General features: G+C 37.1%; 1 protein-coding gene across 3 annotated transcripts in view; it reads left to right on the forward strand.

Moving 5' to 3' along the window:
- Window positions 1-18785, forward strand: part of LOC121320487 (DNA repair protein REV1-like) — an 87675-nt gene that overhangs the window by 40324 nt on the left and 28566 nt on the right. For 2 of the 3 annotated variants that reach the window (XM_041258853.1, XM_041258855.1), the window contains 5 exons: window positions 1624-1690; window positions 2131-2263; window positions 4803-4971; window positions 16660-16800; window positions 17584-18296. In XM_041258853.1, coding sequence (XP_041114787.1) covers window positions 1634-1690; window positions 2131-2263; window positions 4803-4971; window positions 16660-16800; window positions 17584-18296 — 1213 coding nt within the window. In that variant the 5' untranslated portion in view covers window positions 1624-1633. Of the gene's footprint in view, window positions 1-1623; window positions 1691-2130; window positions 2264-4802; window positions 4972-5570; window positions 6776-16659; window positions 16801-17583; window positions 18297-18785 lie in introns of those variants that run through there. The other variant, XM_041258856.1, reaches the window with a different exon arrangement.

Consider the following 18785-nt stretch of genomic DNA (forward strand, 5'->3'; position numbering starts at 1 on the left):
TGCACTTGTTTTGGATAACTGCTATGCATCCCAGCCATGTTCCATTGAGAAATATCTGTCTGATCTGATAAGCAAGACTGTATCACTGCCGTATTGTACAGCGGGTAATAAACCTGATGGGATGACAGCACAAGATTTTGAAACATTTAGTGCAAGTTGATAAGAATGAGCAATGCTAAGGTGAACTACCCAATGAAGCGATTGCCAGTTAACTTAAAGGAAATGCCAAGATGCCACAAGGGAAAGCTGAGGATGCCCAACCTGAACCAAAATCTTGCAGTGCACTGATTGCTCCACAAGCCATTTGCTTTGGTTTGGAAATCATTGGAGTCAGTGAGAAAATCTACAGGCATTTCTGTGAGATAGAGGACACTATTGAAAAGTGCATGGTGCAAAGATGCCAACACAAGAACATTAGCGATTATGTCAAGCAAGGATATTAAAGAGTAATTATTTTTTTTAAAATTTCTAGTGAAAAAAGACATAACATATGGCTAAAATTTACCGAAATTATATATTATATGATATAATATTAATATATAGATTATATATATATAGATATAATATATATAATATTATAAAATTTTTTGAAAACTTTTGTTTTACCACAAAGCAATTGGAATATGTAGCTTTTTTTGTTCCACTAAAATCGGCCACATTGAGTTACAGTTAAATGGTTAACAGACTCCTGTTAAGGACCGTGATGTGTTTAAAATGAACCAGGCATTTATCTGTAATAATTTCTGTTTAAATTTCAATTAATCTAAAGTGGCATGTAGTTTCATTTTAAATGTTATACATTTTATTTTCATATTTCATTTTAGCGAAATACTGTAATTAATTGTCGGCCTGACTTATTGTGACTAATGAAATGGTAAATACTTAAGTCTTAAGAGTTTAAAAGTTTGTGCGGACTTAAACCCATAGAATGTCCGTGGGTCTTTGTGTTTGCATCCCTTTACAAATCCAGCCCGTAGGACTGTAACATGTTTTCTATTATCGGTACATTTATATTGTACTGCTTGAAGTGTATACTCAATTTAAGTGTAAGTATTGATGAAAAATAGGCTATACACTTAAGTGGCTTAGACTGTATATCTCTACAGGTTTGAAAGGAGGTATATATAACTGCAGTGTACAAAAATTGTGTTTTTTTGCAATCGACAAAAAATACAAATCTTATTTTTCTTTATATACAGCTATAAAATGACTTTTGCTCAGAACATCCTAAATTTACATGAATTTAATGATTTTAGCATTTTAAAAAATGTTCACTGAAATGGAAAGCGATACAAAGTGAATCTCAACAGGACGACGACTGCATTAAGATTACTCGGATACTTTCTACTCATACCAAGCTATATTTATACAATAGTGACTTAATGCAACAGAGAGAGAGGTTGGCAAAGGAAACCTCCAGTAGATTCTTAAATGTTAATAATAAACTAACCTTAACCTTTTGAAATGATATGTGAACAATATTCCAGCAGAATACCTTCACATATTATGCAATTGGTAGAAACCCCAGGATATATCTGTCAGGGGCTATCTGAACTGTATTGACATTTATTGTAACATTAGCCTGTGTATCTTATTGTTGTTTTTCATTCTTTTTTCCCATAGAAATTTCACTATGAATCAAGGTGGATGGAGGAAGCGGGCCGATGAAGATGGTGGCTGGGGGGGCTGGGTGCGTACACATTTAAACACACTGCAGTGCATGCTGGGGCCATCTGGAATGCTTGGCTCGGAAATGATTTATTGGTGGACATCTGGCCTTTGGTTTCAAGCTGTATGTTTTTTTAGAATATAGGCTTTATTGCTTTTATTTTCACTGTTTTATTTAAGGAGTTGGGTACATCCCCACAACTCTTAAGTTGTAAGTTAAATATGTACATTTGATCATAATATTATATGAGCAAGATCACAAAACTCTTTGCAGTGACATTTGATATTCCACGCACTGTAAAAAAAAAAAAAAAAAAAAAACAAACAGTCACAGCGAGTCACAAATAATTTGTATTAACTTTGTAGGTTTTATTGCTAAAATGTTCTGATGTTCTTATTTTTATACTGGGTCGATGTTCGTAATGTAGTATAATTTGCATCAAGCTCTGACTCCATTTACAGGGTGGATATATCGCTGCCAAAGTCTGCAAGCTGGAGGAGCAGTTTAAACTGGACGCACAAAAACAGCAGCAGAAGGAGGGCACATCTTCTAATATCTTCAGCGGAGTGGCCATTTATGTCAACGGCTACACTGGTGAGTCATTATTCCAGCAATTTTGTATACTACTAACTTTTGAAGCAGGGTTTTGTTTAAGAGAACATGAGTTAGTAAATTATAGTCCCAAATCTTTTGCTTTATATTGTTTATCATACCGACATACAGCCTCCTGACAATCTTCAAATGCCCTTTCAATGAAAGTTGTGGAAAAACATGGGGACACGATTGAGATAGGAACTAAAAGCCTTTGTCCCAGCTGATTTTTAGTCTGTTTTTTGGAACTGTCAAATAGATTAGCATTCTTTGACCTCAAAGAATGCCGTTATTGGTACTAATCTTTAAACTGTAAAGTCAATTCTAAGTCACAGGAAGCCAATGCAAAAATGCATGAGTGGAGTGATATTTTTAGATCAGCTAGCGTGAGTAAGCATTCTGGCAGCAGCATTCTGAAGCAGCTGAAGCCTATTTAATTTTGCCTGTCATTGTCATTTTTATGTGTACATAGAGTTGGATGTAGAATGAAGGAAGGTTCGAACCTTCAATGGTACTAATTTGCATAATTTACTGGTGACGTCGCCATAGCTACTTGTTTATATTTGATTGAAAATCCTATTATTTTAAGGGTTATCCATATAAATGGAATACAGCATTCCCATGTAGTTTAAAAATACATTATATAGAACAGTAATTATGTTTTTATAATTTAAATAAAAATACATGTTTATTTACAAGTAGTTGATGCTGCTGCCACCAACTGCAGCAGACTTAGGTAAAATAAAGCTTTATTTAAAAGTCACTATTCCAAGAAGGTTATCAGTCTCAGTCACATTTTACTACTACTAAAAATATTAATAATACTACTAGTAATGATATGAACTTATGCTTGTCAAGTGACCCCCAGAGATTGGTTGGGCCTCCATGGTACATCAACAGTCACTTGCACAATTTGCTTTCAGCTTATTTTTTGGTCGTCTGAGCATTTAACAAAAAAATTCCAAACAGCAGAGGGGTTTCGATACATTTCTTTCAGTACAGCTTACGCTATACAACGCTTTGCTGTCAAGATGGCGAATGAAGAAATTAAACTTTTGCCTCTGGATAACACAAGCTGGAGGGGAGAGGGGCGGACAGTGCTCAGTTTTCAAAATTAAAATGATTAGTGTTAGTGTGTATTTTGTATATTTCAAACATATTCTATCATAGCAATTCTCTTACACTGTCTTGTACGCTAGGTATACAGTACATATTTTTCTGAAGCACTACAACTGCTATAGGTACCCCTCCCCCAGTGCTTTGGCATAATATAACCTGCTCCATACACAGCAGAGATGCCATGTAGAGTTGCTACGTATAACGATTTGGTAGTGGATTTTAGTACTTTTGTTTACGTAATATACATTATACAAATCAAAAGATCGAATTATGCATGTGAGTAACATTTAATGTGTGATTTTTATAATATTCACACATTGTCAAACGGTTTCTCTTAACAGAGAAATAAAAACAAAAAACATACAGTGCATGAATGTCACCCGACGAACCTTTTGAAGGTTTAAAACTACCTTTGAATTCCTGGCTAGCGAACAAACCTTCAAACACAGCCCTAATTCAGTGACACAAAAAATGTACAAAATTATGTATTCACAAACTTTAGTCTAGAACAATGAGTGGTACAAGTGTAGTTGCAATGGGTGTGTGTATGTGCAGTACAGAAGGTAGTCCCAGAATGTTGAACCACTATACCTGTAGGAGGCCCCACTCTTAACCCTCTCACTTTTAATCTGGTTTGTTTTCTCCTGTTCACCCACACCTGCAAACCATCTGGCTTTCACTCGGTTCACACTGTCTAATGGCGGAAGCCATAGCTTTTCTAAAAATACATATGTACATTATTTTTTAATCTGGGGAACCCCCTCATTTAAAAAAAAAAATACAAAAATAAATAAAAAACAAAAACACTGCCGGAAACCACACATTTAAGTGAGCAGGCTGTTCCAGAATGTAAATTAAAATCCACTACATACTTACGCTCACGACAAGTTTGCACAGTACAATTTTTTTGTTTGGTATGTATTGGAAAACCATCCAAAACATAAAACTGCCAAAGACTTTATTTTGTGTCACCTTAGATCCTAATATCTACTGCACAGAGATTAACTCCATTGTATAGACAAGATAAATGGGCTTCATCCAATTCAGAATTAAATTAGTCTAATGAAACCATCTACAGAAAAACATTTTAAAGGACTGAAAAGTTGTCGTGCTAATGCGAGGAAATAACATGCTAGGTTTTTGGGTTTTTTTGTTCTTTTTTAAAGCCTTGTTATTACTCTGTTATTGCAGCTTAGAGGGATTTGATGCATTGAAACATCAATCTACAGTTCTGACATTTAGCCAATTATTTGAGAGGGCCTGTATTTGAACTGGTGGCTTTAGTTAATTTTATTATGCCTTCTGGAAGTTTATTTGCTTTTATAGGTGCAAGTGGCCTGTTTAGAAGTGTGAATGTCTCAATATCATGAAAACACTAAGCTTCATTTTTTCCCCTTAAAGCACAGCTTTGTATTAATTTCAGAACCCACAGCAGACGAGCTGCGGAGGCTAATGATGCTTCATGGAGGTCAGCACCACATGTACTACTCCAGATCTAAAACCACACATATCATCGCCACCAATCTGCCCAACAGCAAAATCAAGGAGCTCAAGGGAGAGAAGGTAGTACGACCAGAATGGATCACAGACAGGTATTCAAGTTATTATTGTATACTTCATATCATCTACATAGTACTTGTCTTCCTGCCTGGTTTGATTTGTATTCTCTTTGATTCTTTATTGCTTTTATGGCTTGGATCATAAGGGTACCCAGCTGTAATTTCTGCCCGCTCTGAAACTGTGATTTTGAATTGAGATTATCAGTTTACTAACTGAAAGTGCCACAATTGCAGAAGTTACAGTTGCATATTAATTATGGTCGTTTCTAAAACCACCCAACCATACAAGAAATGTAACGCCAGATATTCAAGAGATTCAAGTTTTTTCCCCTCAACTGCCTTGAGAAAAAAACTATAAATTATTAACGAGTTCACTTGCAAGTGCGAAATTCAAACAGTACGTTTTCCGTGAATCACAGAGTTAGGGAAGTTTACTTCGCTTATCTACCGTAAAAATCATTGTATAGGTTGCAATGGCATAAAAGTCGTTCCCCCTTTTTGAGACTTACATTTTAGGAAAGCACTTTTTTTGTGTTTTTAAAATACTTCTAAAATTCTTCTTCCTACACGTTCAACACTCATAAATAAAGAAACATACAGGTTTAATTTTAGTGTTGTTTTTCATTTTGAGTTAAACTACAAATAGAAACTCTATTCCGTTTTTCAAAATTTCAAAGTAATTGGTTCAAGTCAATTTAAGTACAATCTCAAAATACATAAATATAGATCTAGTAAGACTGCTGTAAATCCCAGTAGTAACAGTGTAAACCACTGACAAGTGGTATTTGAATGGATTTAAAAAGTAATAATGAACAGAGCACCAGTAAGTAAACTCAAGTTATACATCCTATATCACATCTGTATTAACCTATTTTATTTTAGCTTATCAAGTACCCAACCACTTCACTACTTCTTTGCTTAGACAATAGTTCCAGCTGCATTGGGTTTTACAGTTTGTTGTATTGAAATTTAAAGAAAAGTATTAAACAGTGCTGCATGTATCAAATTAAAAAGCAAAAACCAAAGCAGTAAACTAAACCGTGCACCATCTTATAACTAGTTAACAGAACACCTTAGTGTTGCATACGTTGCAGTACAAGTACAAGTGCATTAAACTTCTAGCTGTACAATGATACCTTAATTTTCTTTTGTTAATCAGAGCCATAACCATACACATGCTTTGCAAGTGTACATCTGCGTTGCACTGACATGAAGAACAAGTTACAGTATGTATGTGTGTGTGTGTGTGTATTAAAGTCTTTCAAAGTACTCCATTCAAATAAAATCTTTTCTACCTCGGGCCTTAAACACTTTCCTCCTCTGTTAGCTTGTTTTTCTTTTGCCATATTTTTAAATTTGTCTTTGTTTTCATCTCCAGTCACGCACTGTTTTTCATTAATTCCAAACTCTCTTTAAGCATTGTGATTGCCATGCTTTTACACAAAGTCAACAATGCGCAATTTCAAACCTGTTGTGTAGCTTTTTACTTTTTTGTCTGACTGTCCTCCTTTTATCCAGTCTCAAAGACACCTGCATTATAATATTTCATTGCAGTGCAGTTACAACGGACACAAGACTTCATAAGTTTACTCAGCTTTCTGACCAATAGCTTTTTGCTACAGATCCCAGGGGTGGGTTCAGTCTGAATGTTGACAAATCAATGGCTCGGAAGGGTGGTAATAAGGAAATTCATCAACATGGACAGCTATTGTGTTAACAGTGAAGCAGTAAGCTGTGAGGTGTTCGTATTTCGAAGACTGACAACTTTAACCACTATTTTTTTTTTTCTCCATTTATATTTTTTTTCTCCATGCATACGCGTCTGGGTCGAGAGGAGGTCAGTCAAGAAAGCTTGCGTTTTAACATTCAAATGACTAATGGTATTGAGATAACTAATTACAACTTTGTACTAGAACAGTGGTTTTGTGTTTCTACCTAACAACATGAACTGAATGACTTAGATCCCCAAAAAAGTCTGAGCCATAACTATGGCTGTAGTAATCCCATTGGTACATTATTGTTTGTGGCACTGGTAAATTAGTTTAATAGACACACCGGCGCATATGTTGCACCAGTGTATTAGTCGCTCCCCTTCTTTTTAGGGGCCCTAAAACATGCCTAGAAAATTTACAGTAATACACAAACAAGCTAAAATACTATTTAAATACTATTTACTTGCATCCAGAGTAAAGCTTAGAGCTCACTTAGCTTTGTTTAAATAAACTTTAGTTCTAGTTGTTCAGAGCAGGAGAACTGGGGGAAACAAAACAGTAATACAGACAAAGGTACTGGCACCCTACGCTTAATGTAAAAATTCAAGAAAACATGTTAAATGCAAGCACTTAGTAAACATTAGCCACTAATTAGTGACAAAAGCAAAAGCACTTAAGCAATTTCAAATATTTGTTCATATCAAAAGTACTGGCACCCCTGCTTTAGTATTTCGAGTGTCCTCTTTTTGTCTTTCAGATATTTATGACAATTCTTAATCAGTATGTTGCACCTTGTTAGTGAAATCTGGGCCCATTCTGTTTTGTCTGTTTCAAACAGATTGGATACACACTGCTTGGCTACAGTTTTTTTTTTCAGATCAGCCCAAATCATTTCTATTGGATTGAGATGGTGATTATGAACGCCATTCCGGAACTTTTATCTTCGTTTTCTTCAAGAATTGCAGGCCTCACCTTGCCGTATGCTTTGGGTTATTGTGTTGGAAGCTAAACTGTTTGCCAGTCAGCCTACGAGCAGATGGTATCCTTTTACTTTGTAGAGTGTTTTGATACATGGCTGCAGTCATTCGATCTTCAATCACATGAAATCTCTAATCCCTGAATTGCTACTTCTTGGTTATTGCTCTGCTTGTGGATTTTGGTATTCCATATTTCTTTTGATACGGTTCTGTAGCCATTTCCTTTGTTGTAGTTTGCTACGAGTGCTCGTCTCAAACATGAATCAACCTCTTTGTCTTACCCATCATCTGATGTGTTGACTTTATAACACAGTCACTGTGTAATGTTTGTCAATCAATAAAATTATATTTTAAAATTCATTCTGTTAAATAAACTTTTAATGTAAAGGTGCCAATACTTTTGTCATGAGCAAGTATTTGAAATTGTTTAAGTGCTTTTATATTTCTTTGTTTGTTAAACTACCAGAAATTGTGTATTTTGGTCTTTGTCATATTAACTGGTGGCTAATGTTCACTAAATGCTTGTATCTAACTCTCTTGTTTTCTTGAATTATCTTATATTAAGTCTAGAGTACCAATACTTTTGTCTGCAACTGTGGACACTGTTGCTAAATATACAATTGTCTCAATTGTTTGGGACACCCTTTCTCTGTTAAATTTTAAACTCAAATTAAATCATAATAACCTTTGTTTTTTAAATATCACCTATATCCTGTGGAACAGTTCAAACAGCTTTTACATTATCTGGGGAGTGGGTGAAAGTTGGGCCAAGACAAAACTGCCCAGACTGGGCAATAAAACAGTGTGAAATGTCTTGAAAACTGTACCACCTGATTTTTATTCAGCCTGTATACAGTGCCTATAGAAAGTCTACAACCCCATTCAAAATTTTCGCCTTTTGTTGCCTTATAGTCTGGAATTAAAATGCATTGAAATAGTGTTTTTTTTAATCTACACATCCTACCCCACATCTTCCAAGTGAAAAAAATATTCTAGAAATTTGTAGGTAGAAAATTAAAAAAAAAAAAAAACTGAAATAGCTTGTTTGGATAAGTGTACACCTCTCTTGTAATAGCAATCCTAAATTAGCTCAGGTGTAACCAATCACCTTCAAAATCACACACCAAGTGGCCTCCACCTGTGTTAAATTGTAGTGATTCACAAACTAAATTCAGCAGTTCCTGTAGGTTCCCTCTGCTGGGTAGTACATTTCAAAGCAAAGACTCAACTATGAGCACCAAGGCGCTTTCAAAAGAACTCCAGGACAAAGTTGTTGAAAGGCACAGATCAGGGGATGGATGTATAAAAATATCAGAGGCCTTGAATATCCCTTGGAGCATGGTCAAGACGATTAATAAGAAGTGGAAGGTGTATGTCACCACCAAGACCCTGCCTAGATCAGGCCATCCCTCTAAACTGGATGACCGAGCAAGAAGGAGACTGATCAGGAAGGCTACCAAGAAGCCAATGGCAACTTTGCAAGAGCTACATGCTTTTATGGCCAAGACTGGTCAAAGTGTGCATGTGACAACAATATCCCAAGCACTCCACAAATCTTGTTTGTGTGGTAATGTGGCAAGAAGGAAGCCATTACTCAAGAAAGCTCACTTTGAATCCCGTTTGAAGTATCCAAAAAAAACACTCAAGAGATTCTGTAGCCATGTGGCAAAAAGTTTTGTGATCTGACAAAACTAAAATGGAACTTTTTGGCCTAAATGCAAAGCATTATGTTTGGCGCAAACCCAACATAGCACATCACCCAAAGAACACCATTCCTACTATGAAGCATGGTGGTGGCAGCATCATGTTATCAGGGTGTTCCTCATCAGCTGGGACTGGGGCAGTTGTCAGGATAGAAGGGAACATGAGTGGAGTAAAGTACAGAGAAGTCCTTGAAGAAAACCTGCTGCCCTCTGCAAGAAAGCTGAAACTGGGACGGAAGTTCACCTTTCAGCATGACAATGACCCAAAGCACACAGCCAAAGCTACGCTGGTAAATGTCCTTGAGTGGCCCAGCCAGAGCCCCAACCTAAATCCAATCCAAAATTTGTGTCATGACTTGAAGATTGCTGTCCATCAATGCTCCCCAAGGAACTTGACAGAGCTTGAACAGTTTTGTAAAGAGTATTGCCAAATCTAGGTGTGCAACGTTGGTAGAGACCTATCCCAACAGACTCACAGAGGTAATTGCTGCCAAAGGTACTTCCGCCAAGTATTAACTGGAGACGTATCCAGGTATGAGCTTTCAGTTTTGTATTTTTAATATATAATTTTTTTCTCAATAAAAACATTTTTCCCCCTTAACAGTGTTGAGTATGGTGTGTAGATAACTGGAAAAAATCCTAATTTAAATGCATGAAACTGACACAACAAAATGTGAAAAAAAGTTCAAGGGGGTGTAGACTTTCTGTAGGAACTGTATTTTATAAAGCGTTATTGTATGAGTTTATACTTCTTTAATTGTGTAGTATAATTAGATGTTTCTCATTAATTTACTGCCCCAGTGATTTATAGGGCCTCATTTACGAAAGGGCAGTAAATTTGGAGTTGGCGATAAATGAAAATTTATTGCCCCATTTACTAACAAAGAATGCATTAATTTACATGCACAATATTTGGCTAATTTACATATTGTACCGTCCACATGTATTGTGAGCGATAATTTAAGGTGCACGATAGTGTCAGAGACTTACTTGTGACCACCATGATATGAAAAGCCCCAGCAGTCCTGCCGTATCTTTTGGTCATTAGCTTATTGTGAAATTGAAGGTGGAGGTGGCAGAGGCAACATCAAGTGAAACTGCACTGCTTACCTTTTAATTAACATCCTTGAGTGATGTAAAAAAAAAAAGAAAAAAAAGGACTTTTTCCTACAAAAGTCATGTGCGCAATGGCATATTTTTATTTTTGTCCTGCTTACCCAAGTAATATTGATTGATGTAGCCTCAATTCTCTTCCTTGTCGGCATTGCCAGGCTCCATGGATTGGGGTGACAGTGCTATTTGAGTACAATCAATAGCATCCATCACATTGAGGAAGCCAGCCACCTTGTAGAAGCCCACTTTCACATCCTGTAAACCTGTCCTCGGTATGGGAAATATAATTCCCAGTGAGCTTTAGCAGTCATGCAATTGTATTAGACACATGAATAGCTACAGCTTTTAATGGCAGGGATCATGTGAAGCCAACTAAACACAGGTGTGCAGTTAAAGCAGTGAAAACTGCTATTTTTATTTAACTCCTTTTTGTGTCAATGGATCTTTTTGTGCTCTTTTCTTAACTCTTTCTCTCTCACTATCTCTCCCAACTCAACTTTCCTCAATTGGAACGAAGCACTTCTTTTGATGGACGCTGACTCCTCCACTCACTGGCCCATCGGTATCCCCTCCCATTCACACAGACACACACACACACATAAACTGTGATGCGACACAACAGCACACAAACATTACATCAACATGGCAAATTCCCAACCCTGTCCCCAGTCCATTGTTAAGTCCACATTTGTGCCGGTTGCTTATGTTGGGACTGCCATGGCATTACAATATGAATACAAGGTCGTTAGAAATGTAATGGAGCCCTGGAAGTCTTGCTTGCTTCTGTGACAGTCACATACAAAAATATCTTTACATACTTAATTGCAACTGGCAGAATAAATAACACATATTATTGCTATATGTGCATTCCTCTGTATAATCCTGTATAAAAAGGAAAGTAAGAAATCGACTATTATTTCTTAATTTCATACACTATAGCTATTATTTTTTTGTGTGTACATTGCAGGTTATTAGATAGGTTGTATTTAAAAAGAAATAGTTAATACTCCTATAAAGTTTTCTCCTTAAGGATTTTTATTAATGTATTTTTTAAAATGTTATTTTAACTACACCATTTCATGTAATTCAGCAAAATGTATTTATTTTGCATTACTGAATCAAGCGAACAAAATCTGTTGAATTGATTCATTAAACTGAATGAATCAAATCAGTAAAAAGAATCGAAGTGCACATCACTAGTTTAAATAGCGTGCCTATCAGTGATTAAAGCCTGGTCTCCATGCACACTAATAAATGATCACTTTAATGCACGCACTAAAATTAGCGTCCTTTATTAAATACAATGTGAAATTGTGAATACAGCTCATCTCATTATTCTGAGCTAGATGGTCATTTAAATATATCAGCATGCATTACCATACAAATCACATATTCATTCTGATTACCATAGTGTGATGCACTAAATTTAGTGTGCACCATGATATGCCAAGTATCTTATGCGATAATGAATAGAATTGCAGTAGAAAATCCGGAAATCATTAACGTGAATACTAATGGCAATTATGGTGCACCATAAAGTTTAGCACCCTTTCGTAAATGAGGCCCAGCAAGCTTCTCTTCAGGAAAGTTGCCTTCTATATAGTTCTGAACACTTTGAGCCGTTGTCTCCCCTCATACGCAAATACACATGCATCAGTTGGCATAGTCTGCTTTACAATTAATTTCCTGTTTAGAAGTGTTCATTTCCATAGCCTTGCACTATTAGCAGTTTACCCGCAACTCTTTTGAATTTCACAGACTTATTATTAGAATCTATTCAAGATATTTACAATGTAAGCAGAGTTGTACAAAAGTTGCATAATCAAAATATTTCAATATCTGGCCCTTTGCTTTTAGCAGACCTTGAAAATTACATTTTTGCTGAAGTAATTAGCAGGGTTATCAGAAACAACAACAAAGAATGTTTTAGAAAACATGTAATAGGATGTAATACAGGAAATAAATATTCAAAAAATGTAGATGGTATAAAATACCTGAACAGATCCACTGAAATTCTAATGAGGTCCTCAGTGTCACAGCACTCGTAGCACCAGGGGCAGAGGTATTGTTTGAGAGCTCTGGCCAGGAGGGAAGACTGTCTACCGAGCTACCAGCCTTTCTTCACTAATAAGATCAGACTCCAAGGTTAAATAAAATATATTTAGTTTCCCCAGACCTGAAGGAGTTAGAATACAGTACATTTACTTGATACAGTATAGGGGTACAAGGATATGTTTTACCTGATGACACCCTAACAAAGGTCTCTCTTGGTGAGGTAAAATTGGCATTATTGGAAGTTGTCTGCGGTGTTCCACAGGGCTCCATTCCGGGCCCCTTGTTGTTTTCATTATATATGCTACCGTTAGGTGACATTATCCACAGACACGGAGTGAACTTCCATTGCTATACTGATACCAAGCTATATTTGTCCCTAAACCCAGGGCTTTCTTCTGCCTGAGTGTTATTAGCTACTTGCCTTACAGACATCAGGCATTGGACGTCACCAGAGTTTTCTAATGTTGAATTCAGATAAAACAGAGGTTATGCTAATGGGATCAAAGAACCAACTAATGTGGGACTACATGAGCTCAACCCTTGCAATCTCATCAAAATTTAAACTAGAAATTAAGAGTTTGGGAGTCATCTTTGATCCTGGTCTATAATTTGAGACTCTCATTATGGAAGTTTAAAAAAAAAAAAAAAAGTATCTTTTTACCATTTGAGAAATGTAGCCAATTATACCATTATTTCTGTATCTAATACATGCCTTTGTTTCATCTAGAATTGATTATTGTAATGCACTTTTCTCTGGTGTCCCAAAACGTGTGGTATCCTGCTTGCAGCTTGTTCAAAATACAGCCGCTAGAATTCTGACTAAAACCAGGAAAAGTGAACATATTACCCTTATTTTGGCCTCTTTACACTGGCTCCCTGTGCAGTATAGAATTGATGTTAAGATTTTACTGTTACCCTATAAGGCCCTGAATGGATTAGCACCTATTTAATTGCAGGCGTTACTGACCCTGTATCTTCCAAACCGCACTCTGAGATCACAGGATGCGGGGCTGCTAGTTATTCCTAGTGTCAACAAAAGCAATATGGGAGGTCTTATAGAGCTCCTAAATTATGGAATGCTCTGCCTACATTTGTCAGAGAAGCTGGGACCGTTACAGTTTTCAATTCAAGACTAAAAACGCACTTTTATAAAATGGCTTTCTTATATTCATGGCCTTTAATGTAACTTTGAAATTACTGCCTTTGTTGTTCGGACTGTGGCAGTTGTATGTGTGACATGCTATACAAATGTATTATGGTTTTGTTGCATCACATTTGTACGATATGTTTACATAATACCAACAAGAAAAAAAGTACGATACAAGACATGTCCATGAAACGCCATATATATACATATATATGTATATATATATATATATATATATATATATATATATATATATATATATATATATATATATATATATATAGCTCTGGAAAAAATTAAGAGACCACTGCAAAATTATCAGTTTCTCTGGTTTTACTATTTATAGGTATGTGTTTGGGTAAAATGAACATTTTTGTTTTATTCTATAAACTACTGACAACATTTCTCCCAAATTCCAAATAAAAATATTGTCATTTAGAGCATTTATTTGCAGAAAATGACAACTGGTCAAAATAACAAAAAAGATGCAGTGTTGTCAGACCTCGAATAATGCAAAGAAAATAAGTTCATATTCATTTTTAAACAACACAATACTAATGTTTTAACTTAGGAAGAGTTCAGAAATCAATATTTGGTGGAATAACCCTGATTTTCAAGCACAGCTTTCATGCGTCTTGGCATGCTCTCCACCAGTCTTTCACATTGATGTTGGGTGACTTTATGGCACTCCTGGCGCAAAAATTCAAGCCGCTCGGTTTTGTTTGATGGCGTGTGACCATCCATCTTCCTCTTGGTCACATTCCAGAGGTTTTCAATGGGGTTCAAGTCTGGAGATTGGGCTGGCCATGACAGGGTCTTGATCTGGTGGTCCTCCATCCACACCTTGATTGACCTGGCTGTGTGGCATGGAGCATTGTCCTGCTGGAAAAACCAATCCTCAGAGTTGGGGAACATTGTCAGAGCAGAAGGAAGCAAGTTTTCTTCCAGGACAACCTTGTACTTGGCTTGATTCATGCGTCCTTCACAAAGACAAATCTGCCCAATTCCAGCCTTGCTGAAGCACCCCCAGATGAGTCCAATTTTCAGCTTTGCCCAACACCTGGTCATCTAATGGTTAGGCGGAGACCTGGAGAGGCCTACAAGCCACAGTGTCTCGCACCCACTGTGAAATGTGGTGGAGGATCGGTGATGATCTGGGGGTGCTTCAGCAAGGCTGGAATCAGGCAGCTTTGGCATGAATCAAGCCAAGTACAAGGACGCATGAATCAAGCCAAGTACAAGGTTGTCCTGGAAGAAAACTTGCTTCCTTCTGTTCTGACAATATTCCCCAACTCTGAGGATTGGTTTTTCCAGCAGGACAATGCTCCATGCCACACAGCCAGATCAATCTAGATGTGGATGGAGGACAACCAGATCAAGACCCTGTTATGGCCAGCCCAATCTCCAGACCTGAACCCCATTGAAAACCTCTGGAATGTGATCAAGAGGAAGATGGATAGTCACAAGCCATCAAACAAAGCCGAGCGGCTTGAATTTTTGCGCCAGGAGTGCCATAAAGTCACCCAACATCAATGTGAAAGACTGGTGGAGAGCATGCCAAGACGCATGAAAGCTGTGCTTGAAAATCAGGGTTATTCCACCAAATATTGATTTCTGAACTCTTCCTAAGTTAAAACATTAGTATTGTGTTGTTTAAAAATGAATATGAACTTATTTTCTTTGCATTATTCGAGGTCTGACAACACTGCATCTTTTTTGTTATTTTGACTGGTTGTCATTTTCTGCAAATAAATGCTCTAAATGACAATATTTTTATTTGGAATTTGGGAGAAATGTTGTCAGTAGTTTATAGAATAAAACAAAAATGTTCATTTTACCCAAACACATACCTATAAATAGTAAAACCAGAGAAACTGATAATTTTGCAGTGGTCTCTTAATTTTTTCCAGAGCTGTGTATATGTGTATATATATATATATATATGTGTGTGTGTGTGTGTGTGTGTGTGTGTATATATATATATATATATATATATATATATATATATATATATATAATGTATACGCTATGCAGAGGCATTCTAAGGGGAAATTGCTACCCCACTGTCAGTAAGAACAAATGATGAATACATGTGAACAAGTGGTTTGCGGTGCAAAGGTGTAGTGGTGATGCATGTGCTCCAAACAACGACAGACACAAAGTTCAGAGTTCAAGCAGTATTTAATTCTCTTGGTCTGCTTGAGACCGTTAAATAAATAATAACGCTGGCTCAACACAGCAATGTGTATTGCCAGCGTATAAACCACAGGGTTCAGTTCTGAAATAATAGTAACAAACACAGACACACAACACAGATACAAACACTTCTCCCGATAGTGAGTGCTCTTGGTGCAGGTGTGGCGTAAAACAACAATGGTGTATTGGAGTTGCAGTGTAGTCCGGGCTTGTGTTAGCTGTCAAACAATGACAAACACAGACAGCAATAAACAAACAAAACAATAATCATAACAAAGGATAATCATAACAAAGGAACAGATTACATCGTCACATCCCCTGAAATACCCTTAGCCACGCCCCCAGTGATAGTTAGTTCAATCACGTATCCTCCAATCCATGACTGACACGTCGCATACCGCATTAGGGCCAATGACTTCTAGCATTGTGACTCCTCCCCCTTCCTGGATGTCTGGCTTCCGACTGACCCTGGAATGAACTGTCAAACCATCCAGTACATGCCCTCACAGATCGGGAGGGAGATTGTTGACTAGGATTCATTCGCTGTCTGTCACAATGCACTAACCAAAATGTTTGTCTGTTTGACTAATAATAGTATATGGTGTACTATGTGTATTATTTTGTGTTTTGATTTAATTTGCCCCTTGCAGCTTTAGGAAATCTAAAGAAACAAGGCACACTTTATAAATTAAGAAGTTGTTTGCAGTTTGACCTGTTCTACTCACAATTAAGCAAATAAGAAAGGTCTCCTCAGATTAACTCAGTAACTCTCTCATCACTTTTGATCATTCTTTTTAACATCATGCTTCCTTTTTCAGTATAAAGGCTGGCCGTCTTCTTTCGTACGTCCAGTATCAGCTTTACGCCAAGCAGAAAGGCCTCAACTTCAACAATGTATGCAAACACAAAGAGCCTAGGCCGGGGCCAAGCAATATTCACAAGGAGTTTGAGAGCAGAGTGTAAGTACTGAGAGCTATGAGTACATGCAATTACTGTGTTCTAAGTGGTTATGAGCAGATTTAATTAAAAAAAAAAAAAACACAAAGGGAAACCCACTTGCAAAAAATTGGGTATAAAAAAATGCCTTTCAGAGATAAGATATCTGTTGGTATTGGGTGTCTATCCAAATCTGTTGCCTGTTAGAAATATTCCACTTGATGATTACTTTAGTGTTTTCACAGAAACAATGATAAGTACTGGTTGGGGAGTAGGAGAGTCTGTCTCAAGGATCCAGTGAATGAGTAGATCAGCAAGTTAGAGTTTGTTAACCAAACCTTATTCTCCAGTGAGAGATAATTCATTTAAAATTAGCTATTAGGCCTTTTCTTAAGGGTGTGAAAGTAGGGAAGCATATATCCTAAAACATCCCCTTTTTCAATCCACATTTTGTGGTTTAGCATGGTATTTGACTACCTACCAGTTTGACTAATACTACAAATGTATCTCCTGAAACTGATTTATTGGAGGCATCTTTATGTAATAATGTCGTACTGAGAGGTTTCACATTTATCAAGAGAATCGCTTATCCAATTGTGATCAACATTAGCATTCTTTAGCTCAAGTTAGGGAGTATCAGAATCATATGTTACATGACAAATGCAAATACTATATTTTAAATACAATATATTTAATAAAAACTATTGTAATGCCAATTCTACCCTGAAAAAAACTTTCCTGGTTAGAACTATGTTACCATTTCACAATGCACCTCTTAGTAAAACACTTTTTCTTTCTGATTACAGAAATGGTACAGCAAAGAGTGTGCCTGATCCAGCCAGAAACTCAAAAGTAAATGGCTTGCATGGCTGGGAAAACCTTGAAGAGGGAGATGACTTTGAATTCAGAGATCTAGAGCCTGTCTCTCCTGTACGCAACCACAAAGCAATGGATCACCATCGGGACCCTCCAACCATGGCCAACGGCAATGCACACAAGTCAAACGGTGCCTTAAAACCACTAGAAGAGACGTTACACTCGGTCAAGGCTTCTGTGGGTAATACCCAATGCCTTCTGTCGGATAGAGACAGCATTGACTTCAGAGACTGTGGGGCACAGCGGCAGCAGCACGCTAACCAAAACAGTGATGCACATTCAAACTCTGCCCACGCAGCAAACTTGTCATCTTTGCACAGTAATATTAAACTCAATGGTGCTCACCATCTTACTGTTCAGGGGCCTTTACATGCCAAAAGCACTTCAGAGCCGTCATCAAGCAAACTCTCCACAGCCGGTCTTGCCTCTCCTCATGCTATGGCCAGACCTGGGGAGCCCAGCTTTATATCCGACTTCTATTCCCACTCCAGATTGCATCACATATCAGCGTGGAAGTGTGAGTTCACAGATTTTGTGAACACGCTCCAGCGGCAGAGCAATGGCCTTTTCCCTGGCAGGGAGAAGATAAAAAAACTGAGTGCAGAAAGGACCTCTTTGCCTTCCACTGCCACAGGGAACACAGGTAACGAGCAGGGGGACGTGTTCGTACACAGACCGGGGCAGGCACTGAGGGTTTCTTCTGTTTCTGGCCATTAATATTATGTCTCCTTTGATTCTAGCCACCATTATACTGTCAAATAATTGTTGAGCTGATACAATGTTTTATACGTCCAGGGTGATTAGACAGTATTTTTACCACATCAATGCAGGGTGCATTGATGTGGTAAACATACTGCCTAATCACCCTGTATATATTGATAGTGAGAACCAGTTAGAGTCTAGTCTCTTTATGCCTTCCGTTTTTATGAAAAATGGTGATCTAGCCTTACACTTTATTCATACGCTGCCCAAACGTGAAACAACAGTATGTGCGGTCCTATTAACACAGGTAGTGAATTTATTTTTATGCAGTTATAAACCTACTGTTTGCAGTTAATGTATTGTTCAAAGTAGTTTATAACTAGTTTAATAATGTTACATAGTTTTATTATTCTGAAAATGTATAGAGCTG

Source organism: Polyodon spathula, chromosome 9 (genome assembly GCF_017654505.1).
Source record: "Polyodon spathula isolate WHYD16114869_AA chromosome 9, ASM1765450v1, whole genome shotgun sequence".
Lineage (NCBI taxonomy): Eukaryota > Metazoa > Chordata > Actinopteri > Acipenseriformes > Polyodontidae > Polyodon > Polyodon spathula.